Raw genomic sequence first — 25,513 nt, 5'->3', positions numbered from 1 at the left:
ATTGTGTTGTAATTGCAGTTTGGATACTGGGAAAAAGTGTGCGTCTTTTTAGCTGCTTGTAAACCTGTGGAGTCTTCGTGAAGGGAAGTTTTATGGGGTCGATAATTGATACATCGACGTGTTCAATTACAAAGGCACTTGTACTCGTAACTCCGTATTTATCTCAATTTCGCACAGCCTGGAATGATCGAGTACACTGAACCATAATTAACCGACTACAATATGTACGAGTTTCCCAATTAGGTTCTCCGTGAGTAATTATAGTGCGCAAGGATGGCTTTATCTAAAATGCGACAAATGGAATATAAAGGCTTGTTTACCTACATCTTCGTCCAGCAGATTTACATGAATGTTTCATGATAGTAATCGCTTCTGAATTATCATTCAGGCTTCTTTGATTGGCAAGGAACAGAAGTATTGATTTTTAATAACTGCGGGGCAGAATTTGATTGCTGTTGGAATGGAATATGGTATGGATTCAAAATCAGGATTTTTCTTGTTCGTGCATAGCATTTGTGAGATTACACTCTTGTTTATCAGAGCATCACTCACCTCGTAAGAATTTTATAACGATTACATATCTAGGTAACTGTACCGCAACTCTTACCATCCTGCTATTTAATCAGATTCGTTTAGCACTAGCATCCCACATCCTCAGGTTTTATATGGAATACTTGACAAAACATACTTCAACCTTATATAGTATTCAGTAAACTAGGTGATAAATATCAAGAAACATTTGTATATTGAAAATATTTCTGAAAATATTTAGAAATATTTAAGTATGTAAATATTTAGAAATAATTAAGTATTTAAATATTTAGAAATATGTAAGTATTTAAATATTTAGAAATATTTTAGTATTTAAATATTTAGAATTATTTTAGTATTTAAATATTTAGAAATATTTTAGTATTTAAATATTTAGAAATATTTTAGTATTTAAATATTTATTTCTGAAAGTATTTAGAAATATTTTAGTATTTAAATATTTATTTCTGAAAGTATTTAGAAATATTTAAATAATATTTAAAAAATATTTTTGAAAATATTTATCAATATTTCAATAATATTGCTGAAAAATATTTCTGAAAATATTTAGAAATATTTAAAATAGTTATTAACATCAGTCAAAAAATTAGTTCCATTAGAGTTATAGACAATTGTCGGTTTAGTAACGACGGGTCGTGTCTGTGCTAGATTGGCATTTTCTACTAGCCTACACAAAGAAGTACATATGTATGTACATCGATTCTGTTATTATTATAATCTTACAAGACAATACCAATTGTTAATTGCTGGTCGTTAACTATGTTCACTTATTTCATAATATTATGACAGCATTCTTGTTACTGATTAAGCCAACAAGTCACTAATGTCGTCAAAAACTAAAGCCACGTTTAAATTCGAGTGAAGGTAAATTTCTTAACGTATCCTTACTAGATATTTCCTACTCTGTTTAATGAGTACTCCGTAGTTACTTGGTACATGTCATTTCTCCAAATTCTTCCATTCTGATTGCTCGTGCGTTATGAAGTAGATGAAGAGCGTCTGCTATCAGACACAACCTATAACCATTCAACCAACATCTACGTGCTTCCCAAATCTCTTCGCCTCTTTGCCACTTTAATAACCGTTTCAAACAGAAGTTATTCAGCTGACTACTAACTACAAAGACAAGTAAAGATCCCGTTAAAATATTCAAGAGCCACTAACGACGCCAGCGTAATATCTAAAAACCTGAGAAATTTGTCATATCATAAAATCATAACCCTGTGTAAATTATCGATTGGCAAGTTAATTAAACGTAATTGCTAATCGCATCTCTTCATTGACATAATAGAATAATCATCATGCAAATATATTCCTCATACGCGCATACATTTTCATCCTTAATGAATAAACTTCACCCAAGAACGGGTAAACACTTGCCCAACGGTTCCACAGTTCCAATAACATTTTGCTACTTTAGTTGAGCGGACCAACCACGTGTCAACGACCCGCGCGACCCTTCCCATTTCCCACACGACAGAGCAACGAGTTCACGGGCGCCACGATATTCCCAAATAGACAGAGGCGTAAAACGGCGAGCAGCTACTGAACGCGTAATAAATATCGACACGATAGCCGGGCCATCGCCCGCGACCACCAGGCTGGTGATTTACGCGCACAACTTTCGGATAGTCGGTCGAACGATATTCGTGGGAGGCATTCATGGTGCACGCACGGTGCACCGTATTCGCGGGCGATAAACCAGTGAGAAAGGAAGGCAGAGGCGGTCGGGTTCAAGGTAGAAATATGTATTCGTTGGATGCACAGGTGGTTGGCTTGAAGAACGCCGGTAGCAACAGCGACATTTGGCCGCTGGAGAGGCCAGAGGGGATGCCGGCCATACAATCCCTCGAAGTGATGTGCGGAAAGGATCACATGGACGTGCATCTCTCCTTTTCCCAGCCCTTTGAGGGCATCGTCTCTTCCAAGGGCCAGCACGCTGATCCGCGATGCGTCTACGTTCCGCCTTCAACTGGCCAGACATTCTTCTCCTTTCGGATAGCCTACGCGAGGTAAGACCGTCAGGCTCGCATCGATTCGCTGGATCGTATCTAAGTATCTTTACGAGCAACCTCTCTTGGACTACACTTTAGCTCGGTCAGGGGGATTTAAGTCCTATACAGGGTGACCCATTATAATCTTTCCGCGCGGTTATCTTTCACGTTGCTGGTTATTCGGAAAATACTTCAAGGAAGGCTTACTATGTTTCGAGGGGGCATCTTATATGGTGAACACATATTTATCCTAGGTGGAGGTGTCCCTGAGCTTTCAAGGTGACCTTGGTTTTTTTTTAAATGCAGCAGTGCCTTTTTTTCGTTGGGCATGTACCCCATTTCGAGACGTGTTCATTGACCTATGATATGCTGGGCTTCCAAGGTCGTTCAAGGTCATTTATGATCGTCTAAAGTCTTCGACCGCAAGCCCGAATCGACGAATTAAGTACGCCGGTAAGGAAAAGTCCTGTGGCTGTTCAGCTAAGGAAGAGTTTAAAACTATATTGTTTCATTTAAAAAAGCAATGGTCACCTGGAAATCTCAGCGACTCCTACACCTATAAAATATATGTGTTCATTTTACTTAAAACATTTTTCGACTAAGGAATAATTTCAGAGATAATCGCGTGGAAAAATTACAAGGGGTCACTTGCAAATTTTCATTAAAATCATAGGGTGTAAAAAATTGTCCTCTAATTCTTTATTTCAATAGATGTTAATAAGTTAGCATAAGGACAAGGTATATACTTAAACTTGCTGCTTCCTTTAAGGAGAGGTGCCACCTGAGACACATGAAAATCATAGGTTTATTTAGCAATTTTTTTCTTTTAAACAATGACCTCAGTGGAAAATCTAATCAATCGAATTTATTATACATCCCCTGAAGATTAAAAATTAAACCAACAACTTTTTTTAATCTTCAAGGGTTGTATAATAATTGCCATTAATCAGCTTTCCTATCGAGGTCATTGTTTAAAAGAAAAAATTGCTAAATTAGTCCAAGGTGGCACCTACCCTTAATTCACAGAGTGATTCTAAATTTGGGGAGTAGTACAGGTAATCCTAGTAGTAGTGGTGTCGTTTACAGATAATTAAGAAGAGGGTTTAATATCTTTGGTTACTAGTCGCACAATAGTAATGCTTCGACATTAGATAACCTATCGAATTTCAGATCTAGCAATAAGCATCATTATTGCCTACAGAAGTGGCGCAGCGGAGCCCTCCTCTGTTCGCGTATGCGCATTCAGAAGTATCACTACTGTTAGGTTCACCTATAAGCGCGTCAATATTAGAAACTGATCGTGTTGCACAGCTTATCCTGCATACGGTAATGAATTGTTAATTTACAATTATAACTGGAACTTATTGGAATGTCGCGTGCTAGAGACTTATAAAGTGATTGGATATACGATCGAGCTTAACTGCAAGTTATTTGACAGGCATTTAATTGCCTGTGGTTGACTTTGTGTCTCGATAGTTCGTAAAGTGGATTATCGTCGGCGGACACTGTTGCTAGATTAGAAATAGAGGAACACGATACACTTGTAAATCGAGAGACTGGATTTCGTTCGTTTTGGTCGCAGATGCGGTACCAAGCCAGACATGCATGGACAGTTCTACGAGAATACCGTTGTCGTTCAGTACGACAAAGACTTGCTTGAGGTCTGGGACGAGGCCAAACGATTGCGATGCGAATGGTTCAACGATTACGAAAAGACCGCCTCGAAACCACCAATGGTCATCGCGGACCTCGACGTAATACAGTTAGACTTCAGAGGTATAGTTCTTTATCCCACGTACATCTTCCGATTCCAATGGCATTTCATTCAAGACCTTGAGGATTTCCAACCACACTTAGATACGGCATAATTTTTTCCAAACACTTACTGTCAGGTACAGTTGTTCGTACCACGTGGATAAAAGGGTCATTAACAAACACGTATAGTTCCTAAAACGATAAATCACATCACAACTGAGCGTTTATACAATGGAATATTCGAATCTGAGTCTCTCAGAAACGAAGCCTTACATGGAAACATTCCTAGTAGAGGGTCAGTATATCAAATAAGAATTGGGCCAAGTTATGCAGAAAGCTACCAACCCTCAGTGATCTGAAATTGAGTAAATTTAGTTTGAAGATTTTAATTGTTAAAGAACAGTAGCTTTATTTCTATTGAGTGTATTTTATTTCTTGTTCAGTGTTTTTAATGGATTATTTAATAGTGAGTAGTGTAATTAATATTATTTTAAATTTTCTATAGTTTTTGTCTTTTAGCCTAAAATAAAACTATGCCTTGGTAGTTTTAATAATTGTATAATGTAATAGTGATTCTATGGGTTGATAATTTTTTTAAAATAAAGATCTCAAAATTGTGGGATAACTAGTTTTTTGTCATTTTGAGGGTTGGGAGGTTTCCGCATGACTTGGTCTCATTGGTACTGTTTGAAACCTCAAATAATTACAAAATGATACGTAGATTATTAGCTCCGAGAAAATAGGGTACCAAGACTACGCGTTACTATGAATAATATTCATAAAATTGGTTTTACTTGAGGGATATAAGAATATTAGTACTTTCTACTATAACCTCGTGCCACCATCTGAGAACCCTATTTTCTCGCGTTGCATAATCCATTAGAAGCTAATAAATAATCTATATACAATTTTCTAATTATCTAATGTTCCAAACAGTTCCAATATTTACTTGATACACCGAGCTCCTATGATGAATTTCTCCTCGCACGAAAAAAAATGTTCTTACACACTTTCAATTTCCTTCTAAAGAGAAAGCATCCCTTTCCAAGTCGCATTACGAATCTGACCCCATCCCGCCTAACATAAGTGCATGGTAAGTCGTACAGAGCTTTTAATGACCTACGAGCCTATTGACACCACGCAGCGGTTATATCGCACTCCGCGATCTACGTCAGGCATATTTCATTGCGCGCCTGTCTACGGGCACGTAGCGGATAGGAGAGACGATGATCCCCTCGGCGCAAAGAGTTTAATACGAGATAAATGATCGCGGCGTACACGGGTCGCCGTGTACTCGCGGTTGACCACAGGTGGGACCGCAGCCGCGCCACTTAATTTCAATTTATGCAACATGTATAAATCGCACCTGGCACGTCACGCCTAGAAAGGGACCGTCGCAAAACCGCCCCGCCAGCGGGCGTCCAAATTACGAGCGTGCTGTTCTATTCGATATTGCAGGCGACAACGTGGATTGCTGGATGGAAATTCAGCACGGGAAGGGGCCATGGGCGCCGCCGGTCTCCGGGATAGTACCACTCGGCTCCACCCTCACCCTGGTCGTCGCCATAAACGATTATCGAGGTAACGTAGCCGGCGAAAGGGCGGCGGGCGAGAAACTTGCGCGGCACAGCTTGGCGAAAATGGGGACGGCTGTTTACTTTGCTCGTTAACTCGGTGCAGGGGAGTTCGACATGCGTGTCAAGTCGTGCGTGGCCTCGGACGGCGGTGGACACACGATACAGCTGAGCGACGAGTTCGGCTGCGTGCTCAGGCCGAAGATGATCAGCCGATTCCTGAAGGCGCGGGGCTCCGACGATCGCGCCACGGTCATCACTTACGCCTTCTTCCACGCGTTCAAGTTCCCAGACGCGCTGAGCGTGCACATCAAGTGCAAGGTAAACATTGTCGGTTAATATACGTCCGCTGAAACAAGATTACTTCCAGCTGAATGGATTATTGCCGCGCGGTGCCGTGCACCGTGTCCTCGTGGAGAGCTGTCCGCGAAAGTAGGGGGCAAATATTTAACCGTTAAACACCCTGACAGAGTGGTTTAATAAATTCACTCGGGGATTGATAAAGTGTGCCGAAATGCTCGGATAGTTCGTTGTGGAAGTTTGTCTGCGGGGAAGGAAAGAAAGAACGACGACTGAGGGGGACGTCGGGATGATAAGTTGTTTTGATCAATGTCAAGGTTGAGATATGTCGTCACGGCTGTTTGGATCACTGTCAACTCAGCGGATCCGTGGGCCACTATATTCAAGAGCGCAAGGATCAGATACGGCCACAATACTCGCAGACCACTACGCCGCCCACCATTCAGAGCGACGACAACAACAGCGCCGACAAGGATAATGAAAACGTGGGTGGGGGCGCCGAGCAGGCTGACGGTTCCCTTTACGACGACATCATTCAGGACGGTGACGAGATGACCTCGATAGGGGGTCACTTCTTGGGGGTCGAGAAGTCGGTTCCGAAGGCGCAAGCGCAGACCAGCAACCGGCTACCCGCCCCAGTGGTCGAAACGCCGGGCGAGGAGGTTCATCTGGACGACGGCGATCTGTCGAGACCATTCTTAGTAAATATATTTAAACACATCTTGCGAGTTCTTTACAGCGACGCGATGCGAATTCGAACGTCTGTTCGATTCAGAATAAATTGCTGTAGTCCCTTTTTGCAATGCAGAGAGAGGGGTCTGGTTTTGGGGTTATTGAAGAACAAAAATTAATTAATTAATAGAAAGAACATTTGGTCATTAATTGAATTATCCACACTGTTGACAGAGTCTTTCTCTGTAAGTCTATTAATCGAATAGATTGAAACAAAGTTTTGGTGCAGAGCATGGAGTTCTTTTCTTGCTTTTTATAGTTTGCGCACTAGTATCGGTATTTTTGATACAAGTATTTGCAACATTTGGAAAATATTCTGCACAGAGCACTTTATACATGTCATTAATATTACGATGCGTATTAATTGCAGCTTCCCAATGGAGATTAATGTCTTTCAAGCTTTCGTAACTACTGCTACATTCCTTTGTCACTACTTTGCAATTAAGTGTCTTCTGTTTCGCATTCTAACTCTATTTCCTTCAAATTTTAAGTATGAAACTTTTCGATTATTTTGTATTGCAATAGATTCAGGTCAAAATTAACTAACGTTCAAAACAGAAGACACTATCTTCATTTCTATGCACCCCAAAGCCGGGGTCTTGTTTCATGGGTGTTTTATCCCAAAAAAACATGCTCTCAGGACGGGAATTGGTGATCTCGGGTGCCTGAGCTGGCCCACAAGCGCCGAGACCTTGTGAGAGGTACGGTTAGGAGAATTCTGTAAACGCGACCCCTTCATCTACGTTTAATAGGAAGTGAGAGCATCAATAATAGAGAGTAGACAAGGGAATTTCTCCTATTTGCGTCTTACAAGGTCTCTGCCCCAACAGACTCTGCAAGGGTTCAGAATTCCCCTTTGCCCTTCACATCAAACCAAGTCTAGTGACTCAATTTTATACTCCGAAAATACTCGAGCCACGGGTCTTCAAGCCTCTTAGAGACCCCTCATCCAAAATCATGCAGCCCTCTCTATACTCTGTGGAGTTCTAGCTTCATCTGAATGCAGCACTCGATGCCATAAGAAGCTTATCGTCTGCTTCCTCACTGCTACAAGGAATATGGCGAGGTCGTGGGACCTGCAAGAGTCTCCAAGTTTACAGCTCTGAGGTTTCGGAACAAGAGATCTGGAAACCTTACCTCTGCCCAAAAATAGCAAACCTCAAAGCTGCAAACTTTGTTATTCCCTCAGCTTTTACGACCCCGCTGTATCCCTTCTAGATTCTGCATCACTCCCCAACGATGCATGCCCCCATTCAGCTGCCCCGTCCCTGACGCATGACCGTCCGTTTCCAGGATCCTCCGCGAGTGACACGGTACGAGGGAGACCAGGACCAATTCCCACACGGGCCCCGGAACCTCGAGGGGGAGAGCGTGCCCGTGGCAGTGACGCCTCTGGCGTCACCGAGCGGCCGGCGAAAGAGATCGGTGGTGGTGTCCGACAGGAAGACACGCAGCGCCGACGTCGGCGTGAGCGGGCTGTACGAGGTGATCTCCGAGGCGGATCTAGCCTTTAGCCCCGACACTCACGCGGAAGCGGTGACCGTCTTCCAAGGCAGAATACGCGAGGAGGTGGTCTATGGTATCTGCCTGCCCATGCCCGGATTCAGCGCGCTGTTCATCGTGGTCGCCCTGTCCGCGGTCGTTTCCGCGCTCGTCGCCGGGGCGATGCTCCATCGGCTGCAGGCGCAACGCGAGGCTGTGGACAGCAGAAAGAACAATAGAGCGGTGCACACGACCAACGGCTGGCTACCATACGGCCTGCTCCGTGTACGATGCACGACGAGACCGGCTCATCCGGAACAAATCCAACAGAAACAGACGAGCCCCGTGGCCGCGAGCCCCTCGGTCGAGAGAGGCTGACGACGGTTCGTGACCTTCGCGGCGGCAGTGGGAGGCGCGTGTGCACGCTCCTCGAAAGACAATGTGCAATAATATACTGTACAAAGTATTCTAAGTGCGTGAAAGTCCCGCGAGTTTCCTGCGAACTGTTCCGGGACCACCCCTCGGGCGTTATCGTCGAAGCATGCTCGAGCGACGAGCCCTTAGACCGAACCTCCCTTCCGGGGACCAATCGTTGTCGATGGGTCACGATCGGGGGTGTTCATTCTTCTTCTTTTTTTTTTTAATGAATTCAAGAACGAAAAGGTTTATAGAAGATTATATTTGAAAAGTAATTGTTGGTATTGGGTAAGTAAGCGGTATATCTTCAGAGAATTGTTATTCTATCGCACGGTAATGTTTGCTATACGGATGGCACTTAATCGAATTGGCGGAATGAAAGTCGCGGATGTGACAGCCTTCGCTGGCTGCGCGTTGTAAATTTATCCTGTTTATCCTGCGGGATTGCGAGTAACAGTGGTGGGAACTTTTGTTCCGTTGATTCGAATCGAAATTTATAGGTAATTAACGTGGATCCGTGGGATGCAAACTGTTGCGGTCTACGATCTTCTTTTTCTACGCGGAAGACACCACGTTCGCGCGCTTATATTTAATGATCGATTTACTAGAAATGCTGGATATACTACTAATCGATAGAGAAGACACATTTTTAATCCACGTTCGGCGAATTTTTATTCGAAACACTCTTCGAGCGTTGACATCTCGAAGGTGGACGAATATGAAATATTTTTGCATTGTAGTAATGATCAGTAACGTGGAAACATTTAAATGTTAAACTCAAGCGTAGCTTAAGACCCTCAGACTATTGTTGTATCTATTGTGCGTTTAATAATTGAAATTGTCTGTATAAAATATCACGCGAGTAAGGTGTATTTTTGGTAACCAAGTAATAACAAGTAATTTAGCTTAAACACCGATAATTCGCGCAGCGTGTTAAGACGGTAGACGTATTTCTTTGCCTTTAATCGTTGACAGTTAATTATGTGCACGATTTGATGATGCATCAAAGTTCACGACATCCCGACGATAAGATGAATCGAGAGTAATTCACGATAATGTTGCTAAGTCCATACTCAGTATTTCTCATGTTAAAATATTCACTGTATTAAATAAAATATAACAACATATTAGCGCTGTCAGGGTAACGTCACCAACGCAGTTGCACTCCATTTATCGGTATCTAAAATAAACTCACTGTCCAACACTAGCCATTCAGCTTCGTTCATAAAATTCTCAGTAATGCCACCTGAACGATTCATTCGCAAAGTGTATGCAGTTTATAATTCCCGAGATATCACTTATAAATTCACTCGTCATTGGACATTAATTTTACTGGCAATTTTGCAAAAGACAGTCCTTGTTACCTGAATGAAAAATCAGTGAACCTTCGTTGTTTAAATAATTTTATTCTGTAACATGAACGGATAAATGGAGTTCTACAATAATCGAAAGTAGTGTTGTTGAAAAACGCGACAACCACTTTCTTGAGAGATTTTTCACCTAAAAAATACTGATTAAAATAAGAAAGTATTTAACTGACGGATGACTACCAATATCGAGGATGTCTGTTATCAACGTCCATTACAAAGTAACAGCAACTCTAGGATTAGCCCCAAAGAGGCTGAAGACAACACCCTAACTGAGGATAGAAAAGAGATCGTAAATGCCCTCGCGAGAATTTAAGGATGCTGCTACGAAGCTCGGATCTCTTCCTCCTCCAATTATGTATGTACGTTAGTGGATAACTCGATGCTTTTAACCTTCCGTTGACACGCCCCAGCTACGAAGACGCTAGAGTTATAGAGATTTAGCAGAAACTGATCGCTCTTTACCGTTCCACATCGGTGCCAACCGAAGGTTAATGGTCGAATGAAAATCGCCCTAGAGGGCTATTTAAGAAATGAATTATTTAAGAAACCCTAATAACGCGGCGACCTCGTGAAACGTCCAGGAAGACGTTCGGTTTATTACCATGGACGGGATCCTGCGGTTGTTCATCCAGAAATACCACATACATATGTAATTATACGTATTAGTAGGGGACGTATATTTAAAGGAGATTGTCGCAGAAAGGGCCTTCCACTTTGAAGCACTTATGCAAATCACGATTAAAAGAAAAAGGTGAAGGCTCTTTGTACAGGAAAGCGAAGCTTCCTTCGTGTCCCCCTTCGTCTTCTACGTGTTGCGCGCTCTTTCTCTGTTCAGCCTTTGTAACAAAAGAAAAAGACACTCGTCCCCTCTCCTCCTCCTAAGAACGGATTAATTAACGATTCGGATAGGTACTTGTTCATTTACTCACTCGTCCAAACGCTCTGTAAGAGACTCTGAAACAGCGCGTCAGATTATTTCATAGGGTATAGATATATGTGTACACGTGTAAAAAAAAAAATGGGAACGTTGTTGTGCGGCTCGGAGACCGAAAGTTTAAGTGTTAAGGATCAGCGATCGCCGAGCACGAGCGCGATGACGCGGCTGTTGGGTATGAACGCTGCTTCGAGCGACTGGGACAAAACGTTAAGTCGATCGTTAATGGAGAGATTGTGTTTTTATTTAACATAAATCAATGATAACGCCAATAAATGTATTTACAGCAGCCTGGCCGGTTTCCGCAGACCTCACTCTGCGACGAACCTAATCACTTTCATCCTGCGTTATTAGCTCCTAAATTACAGCAGCTTCGAACGCAAGTGCACACCCTGGGCTCCCTGTATTCCTGATGCACGGTAAGATCGAGGATTCTCGTGCGAAAAGAAAACATGGCAAATATAATTATAGATTTATTATTCGTATAAGTGCTAAGTTGCTCTTTCACGAAATACACTTACTTTGATGAAGAATAATTTATGTCTATATCTACGTGCTTACGTTTAATATTATAGTATAATCTTTCGTATGCCATTACAAGCTACTGACTATTGCTTTATACATTTGATCTTGATACTTTGTTTAACGCTAGTAATATTCAGCTCCTTTTTTTTTATCAGCTTCATTTTTATTTACGAAGAATTGAATCCTGATGTGAAAATGGATAATTCGTTGTTTATTATCTTTCATTGTAATTTTACATGTTCCAGTTTCTAGATTTAACTTCATCACTTTATCTCTGTTGTTTCTCGCACAGAGGGAAGTAATGCATTTAGAGAAAATGGCCCTAAGTAATCAGTTCCGTTTCCCTTAATTATTGCATGCTGATGCTGTAACGTTTCGTATTAAAAGAGCTCGATACAGTTTTCAATTACAAAGTGAAAGTTTGTTACCTAACAGTGGCTTAACATTTCACTTCACTGAAGTGGTATATATCGTTATTGTCAGTGCAAGTATAAAACGATCAGAGCCGAGACGGTAGCTTTAATAATTTCGTGGCGATGGCTGGTTATTACAGGGTTACAAATGCACAAAATACATCGTATAAAGCTAAATGAATTTGGAGCATTCTATGCAACAGATAAATAATAATAAGGCAATAATATTGTCAACAATATTAAAATAGAAACAAACGCTTTTCATTAAAAAATATAATAGACTATTCTCTCGCAATATTTCAGCCTTAGTCGTGCCGAGTTACGCATTGCTCACACGTGACTGGTAACGGTTAAAAGAAAATAATAATAAATAAATAAAATACCCAAATAACCATGGTCCCGAAGTAGTTGTAACAAGGAAGTCACGAGCGCAGAGTTTGATTATCTTTGACTAAATTTTCAGGGAGGGGGGAGGGTAGGGGTGACTATACACAGTCGCCTGCAAAAGGCTTGAGCGTAAGTTTTGTCATGACGAAGCACAAATCCATATAGCTGGATCGTTCTGGCTGTACCAGCGACGACACACGTAGCAGAGAGTATCCTATGTTTTTTACTGCGAGCTATACTCTGTCTGATACGTGACGGTATACAGAATCGTGCTTGCGACATTCTGTAGCCTCTTGAACACCTGGAATGGAGCGACCAGGGAGACCGGTTTGCGCGAAATTCGATAAATGAAACTTAAAAATTTCCCTACGATCTCAACGATCCGAAAGCAAGCACGATGATTGCCATTGGAAATCTGGTAACACCCCTTTTTCGACCTGAATGAAGGAATGAATGAATGAATGAACGAGTGAACTCGTCATTCATATATGTCCGCGGGTGCGCAATTTAACGGTATGAAAATCGTGAAACCAGTCTCGAGGAAGAAACCCGCTAGATTCGAAAATTTTCCGCGCACAAGTGCCACCGATCGACAACATGCCTCTTTTAGAGCGCCACGACCGCTTGTGCCTATGAGTAGAAACACGTCCTCATCGACTTTTTAGGGGCATTTTGCTCGCCGTTATAATACGTCGCGACCTTCCTAGCTTTTCCTGAGAACGGTCTTAAACGTAGACAGAGGTAGATGGAGAGTATACACGAGGATAGTAAGACAGCGAGGAGGACTATCAGAGTGACAGCGAAGCCAGGTGTGGTCATGCAGATCATAGCCGAACTGGAGGCATTCTCGTTGCGCACAGGGAACACCATCGTGGGCCCATTCGTTTCCCCGTTGTTGGACTCGTCGATGGAGAACGTTAAGTCGCCTGTCGAAACCACGCGTATAATTCGATTCACGCCAACCGCCTTCTGAGGGGTAGGGACTATCTCTCGGGACTTCCTCCGCCTTTCGTCCCGAGGGCGACCAGCGGCCGCCTGCAAGTAAGCTTCCAAGGGTAGCGGAATAGGCGGTGGAAGACCATAACTGGAATCAGGGTGACCATTGGACGAAGAATGATGATGACCCTCGAGAAGACCTTGGGACTCTAATAGCAAAGGAGACTCGGAGCACTGCTCGGGACACTGGTATCGACATATTTGAATGGTGCACTGGAAGTGCACCTCCATCGAGTCGGGGAATTTGAATGCCTGGAAATGAGCGTAAGAGAGGACCGACGCGGACGCGCCAAAGTTCTTGATCTTGGTGAACCGGGACATCAGCTTAGGTCTGGTGATGCAGCCCCTCTGGTCCACTAGCTGTATGGGCGCGCGTTTGCCGTCGTGGGCCATGCAGTTCCTCACGAGCATGTCGAACTTGGAGTCGTCGTCCTTTATCGCGAGCACCATCGTCATCGTCTGGCCGATCTTGACCAGCCCCGAGACCTCCGACGCCCACGGCCCCTTCCCTACCTGTATCTGCATCCAGCAGCCCACGTTGTCGCCGGCGAAGTCGGCGCGCACGACGTCCAGCATGTCGACGGGGAAGGGTCGGAACGTAACCGACTTCTCGTACAGATCGTGCCAAGTGCAGCGCAGCTTGCGCGCCTGGTCCCAAACTTCCTGAACTTGCGGATCGTATTGCACCACGATAATGTTCTCGAAGTACGTACCCGACCCGGATTCGGCTCCGTAGCCGTACAGCCCGTTCTCCGTGTTCCCAGCTGTGCCGCAAGCATGGATGCTAATCTCGAAGTTAACCGACGTACGCCCCAAGCCAGCTGGCAAGTGCACGCAGTTAACGTTGCTGTAGTGGCCCTTGCTGAACACTATACCGTAGAACGGCTTGTCGAAGCCCAGATAGACCTTCATCAGATTCTTCTCGCACTTGACATCCAGCGAAATGATCTTCGGCATGTCCGGCGTGGGCGCTGGCCAGGGTTCCGCACCTACCGCCGCGCTGATGCCGCCGCCCGTCGTGTAGATCTTATCCATAGCCTCCGATGGCGTCTTGGAGGGTGGCAAGGGCGGCGGCGGGCCATGATAAGCGACGTTATGGTGCGGCCGCGGATGAGGCAGGCCCAAGCCGCCTCTGCTAGGCGGCAGAGGAAGCGGATGTCGCAGACCACCCGGTTTGTAATGATTGCCACCGGCGTCTTTCTCGCCTAGTGACTCCAACGCCAATTGGTCTGAGCTATTTATATCGTTGTCCTGCCGGTTCAACGCTGAATTGTCGTTCCTAGTGTCCTCGCCGGGTATCGCCTCGACTACCTCCACATCCTCCGCTCGGGCCAGCTGCGGACACAAAGAAGACAGAAACGTGAGTGCGTCGCGGACGAGACGAGGGCGCGTTGTTCCCGTGCAAAGTAGGCAGTGAAATATTTTGTAGAACATCCGTCGAGGGGAAAGGGATAAACGATGAGAAAGTGTGAAAGTAGATTGACGCTGTCGGGCCACATAATTTGCAGACGCGCGAGTTCCTTTAAAAGAACGGACCGCCTTTATCCAAGCCGTGCTCGCCAGCGCAATCATCGGACACACGTACGCTGCGCATACGTACGTGCCCCACCTAAATTATCGTGTAACGATCCGTAAATTCACCTCTGCACGATCCCGACGAAAGAATTACCGTAAATCGAACACGCTAGCCGCGGGGCGCTCGGGGACCGTGGAAACGCAGAGCGCTCGGGCGCGTACCCGCCGCTATTGTGAGACGAGAAAAATTCAAGGACTCAAGCGGTAGATGTCGATACCAGTCGATACGCAGTCTCCCGATTCCCTCGCAGACAGAGGTGCATTTTTCATCGTTGGCCTCCCTGTCGTGGGCCAAAGATCCGCTCAAAGAGCTATCTCCGGTCGTACGCATTCCTGATGGCCAATACGGGAGACAACAGCGTCCGATCAACAAACCCGTTCTGACTGTTCGACGAATGACGGGGCCCGCGCTGGCGGGGCGATGGAGGGGGCAGGAGGGGACCAAACGTCGGAATAGGAGCATCGGGGCCTCTGTACACCGGCGTGTAGTGGCTGATTGCGTCACGCGTGACCCTGGGGCATAACGGACCACCCGTGTCTTTAGCCGCAGGTCAATCGGTCAGACCAGGCGCTTCGGATACACGTTCGGTTTTCCGCCTCGGCCCTCCACCCGATTCCGACATCTGCTTATCTCCCGCCGCGGCTTTCCAGCCTGCACGTTCCATAATTCGACGAAAGCTTACTGGGTCACCTGTGAACGAACCCGTGATGGATTTCGATGACGGCGGCCGCGGCGCGGCGCGGCGCGGCTGGCTCGCCTGGCTGGGAGAGGATGACGATCGGTCCCTTCTTTCGGCAAAGGAGGGGAAACGACATCGACGGTTTGCATGTCATGTCGGTCTCGTTTCGGCTCGGGGCCCCGCCGAAATGGAATGGTTGCCAAGCGGCTTCGCCGTGAAACGTAATAACTTAATCGCTTCGCGATGATGATAGTAATGTCGTCCCTTTGCACGGCGAACGGTAACGACGTGATTGATTCCCCCGTTGCAGGGAGCGCGGTGATTAATACCGCATCGAAAGCATTTGGCAAAACGGGGAAATTATAGTGAGCGGGAAGGGTAATAATTATCCTAGCGCTCGGAGCGCTCTCGTATCCCGCTGAAATTCTTCTCTCCACCATCTTAGAAGGTATTTCATTCATCCTAAGTCTGCTTCATTCACCTAGTCCAGCGTCTGCGGCAACTATCGTGTTTCCTCGCACGATGCGGAGGCGTTTCTTTTAAGAGGTGTCATGTTGTATTTAGTGAACGAGATGAATAAACGTCCGTTGAATGAACGTGTTGATGTTAGGGATTCTGTTTTGGCAACGAATTTTATTTTAGGATGATGGATGACTGGATAGTAAGTATGTATAAACTGAGGAACTGTTGGTTATGTCTGTAGTGATTTAATAGACTTTGCAAGTCTGATTCGGGAGGAACGTTAAAGGTGGAGCGTTATTTCCAGACGGAGAGCGTGAAGAATTGGCGGGGCACTTCGTGTGCAGCATACTTCGTAGCGTGAATAAACATTTAAAAGTGAGTCGATAGTTGGTAGGACCTACAGTCTTCGACTAAAGTATTGGGACATCCTTTAAAACAGAATAACTTTTTTAAAATTAGTCTGAACGACTTGAGTTTTTTTTTTGAGAATCTAAATTTGGGTGAAATTTTCAGCATGTATACATCTTACTTAAATCCACAAACGGGATTTTTAAATTTTCATTACAGGCTCAGATAAACAAATTGGAAAAGCGACCTTCACTACTTTTTTCCCCATTTCGACCAATTGCAATTTTTTGAAAACTAATCCTTCCATAAACTTCTCACAAAGACTTAAGTCGTTTCGATCAATTTTAAAAAAATTATTCTGTTTTAAAGGGTGTCCCAATACTTTTGTCCGGCACTGTAGTTTGTAGTCTGCCAGGTTAAGGCAAACACTGAGAAATGAAAAGCTTCACAAAATTCAATTATATCCGAACACGGGGGAGATTAAATTCATCCGTCAGTGAAATTTGTATTTCTATATTGACAATGCAATAGATCGAGGCCTAAAGCATATAAACTATATTTAAATTAGTTCTTATAGAAGTGTAAAATACATAATATACTAATTGTATTAAGAAACTGGAGCTTCTTGCAACAGCGTGTATCACCTTTTTAAAGCGATCATCCGTTTCTTATTAAATTTTTTTTATTTCGAGTTGAATTCGGGTTGAATGGTAATGTTGCAAAAATAATAGAATAAATTTAGCTCTTGCCAAGAAAGAAATTCAAGGCTGATGATGTTCTATTGGGAATTCATGCAAGGGAGGTGGTCTGAGAAAATTCTAAACAATGAAATTTTGTATCCAGGTCAGACAGCACGAGAGGTAGCCTCAGAAATGAATTAATCATTTCGAGATGCAAATTAGGTCGATGTGCTGATTCCACATGAGTAAGGAATGTTTAAAAGATAAACGATTAAAGACTACAGTAGCAGGCATAAAGTATTTTTTAAATAAGTCCTTTCTCCTGAAAAGATAATGGCTTCTTTTAGAAAACTTGTTCATTACAGTCTCTTAAAACCAGCAACAACCACAGCAGAAAAATATAATCCACTAGTGAATGAAGTGGAAAACAACTTTACGTGATTATAGACAAACTTAAAACATGAAATTTCCCAACATTCTCCCAATCACTTGTGTTCTTCCATCAACAGCCTAAATACATTAATCATCCCAATCAAATTTTAAAATACAGAATCTACAAAACCAACATCCAAAGAATTTTTAACTTACAAAATTATTCAATTTTATCAAATTAAAACAACGACGCCTTTCAACATTTTCAAAAAGTGCAGAAAATCACACAGAATGCATCTCCATAAACTACTTACTACACACAGTTGAAAGAAGCTATACACTTTGCTCTAAAAATAAGTTACAAAAATTTCCAAAGAAAAGGTAACACAACTGATTAAAGAAATAAGAGCGTTATTGGGTCAAAGAGGACTGGAGGGACGTAGTAGGGTTAATAATTTCCATTAGCGACGCGAGTGTTCCGGTGGTCTTGAAGAATGAATGCCGTTCAGGGAGAAAGAAAAAAGGGAAAAAGGTAGCGAACGAATCGAAGTCGCGTCGCGTCGGTCCCCAAGAATGCGAGGCGGGAAGGTGGGATCACGGAACCGGTAGTTTCGAGTGCAATTTTTGCGCGCAATCTTGTAAGACCGATTCGTGGCGGAGGCCCGACGGTAAAACGTTACTTCGTAGTAGACGTGGATGAGCCGGATCGGAACGCCGCGCACCATTTCAAGACATCGACCGGGCCCCGAGTCGCCCTTAGCTCTGGGTCAGAGCACTGGGTAACGGCATCGCAGGCTATGTAACCAACGCGATATCTGGGTTATAATGTAGTAATTACCCGCGCAGACATACCGACCTACCCCCCTTGAAACGCCGAAGCCGCGTGTTCTTCTTCTCAACGGTTTTCGACCGCACACTCAATGGTTCGCGCACGCTTTTTTTCCCACCGCCTGTCCGCTTATTACAGATTAAATTCTTGCACGCGAGAAAGCTTTCGGCGAGCACATCGCGAGGCAGATTTCGAGACTCTCTTCAGGAAGGCAGGACAAAGTGTTAACGATACTATTTAAGAATATGTACCAGGTGTTTTTAATATAATAGAATTTTCTTTTTTTGCTTGTTAGAGTTTTTGAAATTTCCGATACTTTAACAAATGATGGACACTGGAATTTTTTCTTTAACTCTCGGTTGTCACACCGCGTTTTTCGAACATTTGTCACACTGGGATTCGACCGAAGCCAATTTTCAATCAGCAACTTTTCAAAAACTATCTGTTGAATTAAGGGGATTCATTTTTCGAATGTTCAACCTTTTAGGAATATGCGTTTAAAAGGATTTTTTGAAATTCGTAAAATTCCCGAAGTTACAGGCATTTGAGCCTCGGCACTCTCGTAAAACTTTATTAAACTGTTTTTCTCGAAACGGTGCCCTCAAAATCGGTGGAACCTGTATCTCCAAAAGTTAATATCCAATTCGACTGAAACTTTTTTTATTTGAAGAATATACTTCTGGCTCGTGACCAGAACAGTCGAATTAAAAAAAATAAAAATTTGTAATTGTTAAATGTGTTGAAAGGACAAAAAATATATGGAAAAAGTGATTTCAAACTTCAAGTGTCATTATTTTCTCAAAAATGTAATTTTTTGTCATTTTTACTGGTCAATCCTTGAGCGAATCTCATGCCGTCTAATGATCTGGCATTGTTTTTTATTTCAAACCAATGATTTAGATTCTATAGGTTCCACCGATTTGGATGAATTTTTTGGCGCCTCGATTTTAACTAGTCCCCAGTGCCGTCTGAAATGATTAATTATAAAACAAAAAAATTTATTTCTATAGTTTAAGACATCCTTAATACAATGCTAAAAGTTCCATTAAATCATCTGTAGTAGTTTTCCTTTAATTAATTCCTAATCATCAACTATTTACATGGGCTCTAGACCGGAACAACCCCTTGAGAGGTTATACTTAGTCAGGCGGCCGAAAAGAAGCGAATGTTTGTGATTTTTTTTTTAAAAAGCGGAAGCATATACTTTCACAGAACTTTTTGCACTTAAAAGAGCAACATTTAAAGAACATTTGGTAATTTTTTGTAGAAAAATATTTAGGTTTATAATAAAGTTACAACCGACATCCAAGAAGTCTTTTTAAAAAGTTGTTTTTGCGGTGAGCACTGCCATTCGGAATCAGATAATCTAAAATCAAAAAACCAAAAAGATTTCGTTAGTATATTAATGTATCCTCTGATTGGCGGAGGGAAATCCCGAAATATTAATTTAAAACAAAATGGCGACTATTTAAAGTTGAAGTCCTGATTTTTAATTGTGAGAAATAACGCGAAAAACTCAGGACTTCAAGTTTAAATAGCCACCACTTCGTTTACAATTAATATTTCGGAAATTCCCTCCGCCAATCGAAGGACACATTAATATACTAAGGAAATCTTTTTTGTTTTCTGATTTTAGATACTCTGATTCCGAATGACAATGCTCACCGCAAAAACAACTTTTTACAAAGACTTCTTGGATATCAATTGTAACTTTATTATAAACATAAATATTTTTCTACAAAAAAATTAGCAAATACTCTTTAAATGTTGCTCTTTTAAGTGCAAAAAGTTCTGTGAAAATATATGCTTCCGCTTTTTTCAAAAAAAAATCACAAACATTCGCCACTTTTCGGCCGCCTGACTAGGTATAACCCCTTAAGTCCCAAAAATTCTGAGATAAAGTTTAAACATTGTAGAATATATGTATGTTCATCGTTGAAAATTGACATTTAGCGCATCATCAGGTTTAAACACTAGTAGCATTTTCAATGATACCTTAAATGGTTTACCACAGAGTCAAATTGTAGGTCCTATTGACGCAGTGTGACAACCGAGGGTTAATAAGTACCTATTTGTCATTTCAGAGCTCCATTTGGTTTTACGTGGCTCGAGATTAATCTTCAGACTTTTCTGGACGGTGTTAGCGGATTTGACAGTGGTGAAGAGTACTGGACATGTATATTCTCAGTATGCAGATTAAGTTGAAAATATTCACTTGGCTATAAGCTATTTTATTTCTGACGAAATTACTTAACAACGCTCTTACTTACCCCCTTTAATAGGAGACAGGCAAAGATGAAGATTCGCCACCGCATGCCGTGTTAGCGTCCACGGTGGTGCACTATGAACGTACCGCTAAAAGAACAGAGTTTATCATTCAAACAAGTACACCTTTCCCGATTAAAGTAACGCAGTTACCACCGCGACCAATAAAGCGCAGAAAAGGGGGCTAACGTACCAACGACAATAACCTCGCGTGTCTGACCGAATCGATCCTCCCAACTTAGACGAATCTTACTTCTACAGTCGAAGTAGACACGTGCCGATGCGATCGTTCGATGCTCCCAGACCTCAGCGAAGAGATCGTTGGCTAGTCTCGCTCTGGAATGAAATCACAAAGGGACCGTGAGATCGTGAACTGCGTAAAAAAGGATGTCGCGACCGTGTGCCGATTTTAGCGGCGTCCTCGGTAAATGCGCAAGTGAAAACATCAATGGCCAGTTGTTAGTAGAAAATGCTGAACATCGAACGGACGAACCGGTCCATCATCGGACGCCTCGCTCGTGTTTAATCGCCAATTATCAGACACGCTCGCCTCGCGCGACCACTAGGCCACCTGTCCCAAATTCCTGCCGAATGTCCGGGTTTTCGCTCCGTTACCTCGTTGTACTCATGACACCCGACTGCCACGATCGACGTCTATAGGCATGGACTGAATCCGCCCAACCAATATCTCAGCCCGCGAGATCGCGAGTCGCTTTAGCACCGCCGTCTTCGTCATCGATCGGCGATCGTTTCTTTTTTTTTTTTTCAACAGCCGAGTAATAACAGAGGAACAGCAGGAGATCCTCGGAAAGGGATTTCACTATCGGGACGATCGTAATCGACCGTGCACGGTTGCGTTTTCTCATAACGAGCAAAGGAATCGAAGTCATTAATACCCCCAACAAGGTGTTCCTCCCAGGGAAGTTACGCGTCTTTATAAGCGTTCTCCATGGACACTTAATAAGCGCACTTTTCACCCGTGGGGAGCAGGCAGAAATCGCAACTGATTCGCCGGATTTACGGTGGCATGGTCGATATCCACGCGAGACGGTGCACGAATGTAGGCAAGTAGGTTTCCACCTATCGGCCTTCGACGTTCGTACTGAATCCACTCACACGGATCCAACGCTAGAGCCGTCCCTGCCAACAGATTTTCGTCCGATTCCGGGTCGCACGATGGACGATACGTGCGACAAATCGCCGATTTGGGATTTGAGGGGTCGTTTGTCTAGCGCTCGGACGGCGGCGCACTGGGAATATCTAAAAAGGCCAGGAGCAACCTATTCCGAACTCTTATTGATCCCTGCTCGCTCACGACTCATTGCCAGACATACTGGATTTCTATTCCGATCCCGAGGAAGCTTTACATTTAAGGGCGAAACAATAACGCGCTCGTCTGCCGCGAGGTATCTTTGCCCCCCAATTCGGCGCGCGAGGCAAAAGCTCGCACGCCGCGGTGTAATTAACGCGTTCCCCCGAGAAGCCGAGCGCCTGAGTATCGAAGGTAATTACGAGTCTCCAGTGATCTATACCGAATTCCGTTAACGCGCTGCGAACTTACAGGCGGTTGCTTATCGCTGGAGTTATTATTCCGTTTTTACGATTCGTGCCACGATAGACTGCGACACCTGTTCTTTCTTCCACTGCGGGGCCGTGCCTGAATAAAAATTACCGGCGGCTGTTTACACGTCGGTTGCTCCACGCTAGCCCATGAATCGGGCACGCCGAAGATGTGGCATGCTGCCAAATACACATAACGGTCCCGCCGCCGGTGTGGTAATTCCGAAGCCAGGCATTCGCATAATGAGTGCGCGCCTAATAGTGACCCATATAGGATCGGGTCGAAATATCTTCTTGTTCCCCTTTCCATCGGACGGTGGTGACACTTTCAACACGCCGATCGGCAACTTTCAAGAACCGCCGCGCGTCCCATTTGCGTACACGCCGGGAAATGTAATTAACAGCTCGAACGACTGCTTCTCGAATTGGCAGCGGCGCCATATTAAATCTGCATGCAACGCCGCTGACCGAGTAAGTACGAATGGCCGTGATTTGAAAGTCCAACGAGCAAACATAGTCGATTGTAAGAGGAGGATACGTCCGCCGCGGGAAATAATTGTGCTTTGGGGGGTTTTATGACTGGAGGAGTCGATAGTTCGGATGTAAAACGCCGCGGGGTCGATGACCGGCTGAAAATCCGCTGTACCGGTAATCCGGATGCTCTTTCATTGCAATTTGAATATTTTGACGCTTGTCGATTTGAATCGGGCTCACGGGACGGAGCGACGCGTCTTTATCGCTTCATCGAGCGCGACGTCGATAACAGAGTGAAGCCGCGGCGGGATTCATCGATCGCGAACCTGTTACTAAACCGAACGCGTGATTAGCGCGAAATTTATGATTTCAGGGGGAGGAGTTACGCTCGTTAGAGAGCGCCGATGTCTAAGGAATACATGATCCGCTCGCGATCTACATTACTCTAGCCCGCGCTACCGCGGCGGGCTTATGGTAATCGAGCGTAACGAAGCAAACTGACAACTTGATGACAACTCGATGCACTTTCGATGCAAAGGTGTCGTATTGCTGATCGATCGCACGGGATGCCCGGGATGCTGGTAGTCAATGAGTGCTTCAATGAAGCATCGCCTACCGTGAGCACCGGCCCCTGCGATCTACTCTCCTTTCCTATGCGTCGGATTTTACGACGATCGTCATTCACGATCTAGTTGCCTTAACACGATCGCCCCTGGCAGTGCCCTTCGGCAACGTCGATCGAATAACGACGCAGAAAATTACACGCGGTTTAGTCCCATTAATCATTCGACGAATGGTACTAGGCCGGCGCGGCTACAAGTGCTACATTAAAGGCGCGGATAACGATCGTGTTCGCATCTTTATCTCGATCGCTGTACCCGGCCGGACCAATCGATTTCCAGCCGCGACAGGGGGGAATCGAGCGGCATTATTCAAACGAGTATCGCTCGGAAAAACAATATACTAGGAATCCCGCGCGCGCGAACGTCCGCGGCCCGATGGAGGGAAGATTAATACAAATTGAATGCTAAGGTGTGACGCATCGGTGATTTTCTAGCCGTAGCAGCTGGATTAGCGCCGATCGCTGGGCAGCCGCCAACTGTTGCGGCGATGCGCGGATTCGATGGGATGAAAGCAGTCGCCACGTGGTCGGCCGTAATGCGGCGCACATCCGGATGGCGCGTCGTATAATTTCTCCGCGCGGCACCGCGGCTCGTATCATTATTAACTCATTAGACGAGCAAACGACGACAAGTGCCGCTGTAAATAACATCGTAATCAATAGGCGCGGCGATAATTGGATTACGCCCCGACGCACGATAATTACCGTTGTTAATCTAGCGGCGTGCAATCAACGCGCCTGCGAGCATTCCCCGTCTGATCTATCCGAACCAGCCGCAAATCTAGATCGAACTGAAAGACACGAGCCTGCCGACACGCGCGGAGTCTCTTCGCGCGTTGACCACACCGCCAGCTGTAGCTACTTACGAATTATAAGTGGATGCGGCATGAAGTGCGAAATGAATGAGATGTCTTACATTCGTCCAAGTAGGAAATGGACGTCAGGAGACAGGCGAGCAGGCTTCTAGTTTCCGGGTCCCGCATTAAAAACGGACAACGAAGTGGAGGAGGTGGACTCGGTCGACGCACCGCACTGATCGAAGCACCATGTGTCGAGAAATCTCCGCGTGCACGCGCGGTCGGAGGCTCTCTAAAGCACAGCCGGTGGATCTCGACCGATTTCAGCGGCGAAAACGGGGACGGAATCGGCAAACGGCCGCGAGGAGGCTGGACAGAGCCGTGCGGAGAAATGTTGGCGGGCCGCTCGGCGGTGGCTGTGACTGTTGTCCTCTTGCGAGCGACTCGTTAACCGTCGTCGGCAGCTAACCGTGCGACTGATCGCCTCGTATTTACCGCGATATCTGTCGCGGGACAGGCTAGAAAGACACGCGCTGCGGCGTGGCTGCGGGCCCGATGGTGAACGCGAGAACTCGTGGACTCGGAATGGGGTACACCTGTCCGATATAGAGAGTATACTATAAACGTGGCGGCCCGCCCCCTGACCCAGACACACGGTACAGTTATATAGGTCCCTCGCAGGCCGGAGGATATCTCTTCTCGTGCGAGCCACACTCCTGACGACTCTTGTGGACGTGGTCGCGGTCGTGCTCCTATTCGTCGTTCTTGTCCTTCTCGTTGTCCCTCTTGCCGCCTGTATGCCTCCGACTTGTCAGACATACGACGCCGTCGCGTCGTTAACACGCGTCCTCGGCGTCTCTCTGTGTGCCTGCTACCCGGCCAGCAGGTGAACTCAGGCCCGCGCGATCGGTGGTAGGTCTGAACTTGATTGAGACGGGACGTTGGACGCGAGAAGTGATAGGATAATGAATTTTCTTATATCCGATTACTTGCAGGATAATCAGCGGCAGGCTCGAGCGCCGCGCGAGAAGCATTGGAACCTGGTGGTAACTCCAGTGGTGGGATTATATGCACTTATCAATGTCGATGGATCGTATTGTCAATTTTTGTTTGTTAAGAATAGACATTGCGCAATTTATTTTATTTGAAAAGTGCTTGGTACCATTTAGCTCGGTTGAAACTTGCAATGAATATGGGTAATATTAGAACCTTATCAAATGTATCGAGATTAAAGTATTACTCCGTTAAAGTTGAATCTGAAATACTGCTTACGCTTTTCGAAATACTCATTTTGAATTCGAATATGTTATATCGTGACTCGATATTTGATCTCCTCATTGCTTATGAGAATGTTTTTTAACATTATATGCACTCGTTGTAGGCTTTGAACCCAGCGAAAGGATACCAAGTATTTCACA

The 25,513-nt window shown here is 44.6% G+C and overlaps 2 protein-coding genes across 4 annotated transcripts in view; one reads left to right on the top strand and one right to left on the bottom strand.

Annotated features, from left to right (window-relative positions):
* M (zona pellucida domain-containing protein miniature) overlaps positions 1 to 11,399 on the top strand; it is a 51,783-nt gene extending 40,384 nt beyond the window's left edge. For all 3 annotated transcript variants that reach the window (XM_076822535.1, XM_076822533.1, XM_076822534.1), the window contains exons 3-8: positions 2,320 to 2,564; positions 4,129 to 4,322; positions 5,760 to 5,882; positions 5,982 to 6,196; positions 6,493 to 6,876; positions 8,201 to 11,399. In XM_076822535.1, coding sequence (XP_076678650.1) covers positions 2,320 to 2,564; positions 4,129 to 4,322; positions 5,760 to 5,882; positions 5,982 to 6,196; positions 6,493 to 6,876; positions 8,201 to 8,767 — 1,728 coding nt within the window. In that variant the 3' untranslated portion in view covers positions 8,768 to 11,399. The remainder of the gene's footprint in view (positions 1 to 2,319; positions 2,565 to 4,128; positions 4,323 to 5,759; positions 5,883 to 5,981; positions 6,197 to 6,492; positions 6,877 to 8,200) is intronic.
* Positions 11,400 to 11,570: 171 nt separating this feature from the next.
* Dy (transmembrane protein dusky) lies at positions 11,571 to 25,117 on the bottom strand. The gene is made up of 4 exons (XM_076822536.1): positions 24,215 to 25,117; positions 20,836 to 20,978; positions 20,648 to 20,732; positions 11,571 to 14,766 (listed from the first exon to the last, which is right to left on the bottom strand). Exons 3-4 carry the CDS (start codon positions 20,690 to 20,692, stop codon positions 13,066 to 13,068), a joined length of 1,746 nt encoding a protein of 581 aa, XP_076678651.1. The 5' UTR covers positions 20,693 to 20,732; positions 20,836 to 20,978; positions 24,215 to 25,117; the 3' UTR covers positions 11,571 to 13,065.
* Positions 25,118 to 25,513: the final 396 nt, after the last annotated feature.

The sequence above is a fragment of the Andrena cerasifolii genome, chromosome 10 (assembly GCF_050908995.1).
Source record: "Andrena cerasifolii isolate SP2316 chromosome 10, iyAndCera1_principal, whole genome shotgun sequence".
In the NCBI taxonomy this organism is placed as follows: Eukaryota; Metazoa; Arthropoda; class Insecta; order Hymenoptera; family Andrenidae; genus Andrena; species Andrena cerasifolii.
This window is presented reverse-complemented; position numbering and strand designations above follow the sequence as displayed.

What these genes read in the sequence shown, in the direction of transcription:
- Dy (XM_076822536.1), bottom strand. Translation starts at nt 20,692, where the DNA reads ATGCGGTGGCGAATCTTCATCTTTGCCTGTCTCCTATTAAAGGGG. An exon ending in CCTGTCTCCTATTAAAGGGG is followed by an intron (nt 14,767 to 20,647) that starts GTAAGTAAGAGC and finishes TTGTGTCCGCAG; the next exon opens with CTGGCCCGAGCGGAGGATGT.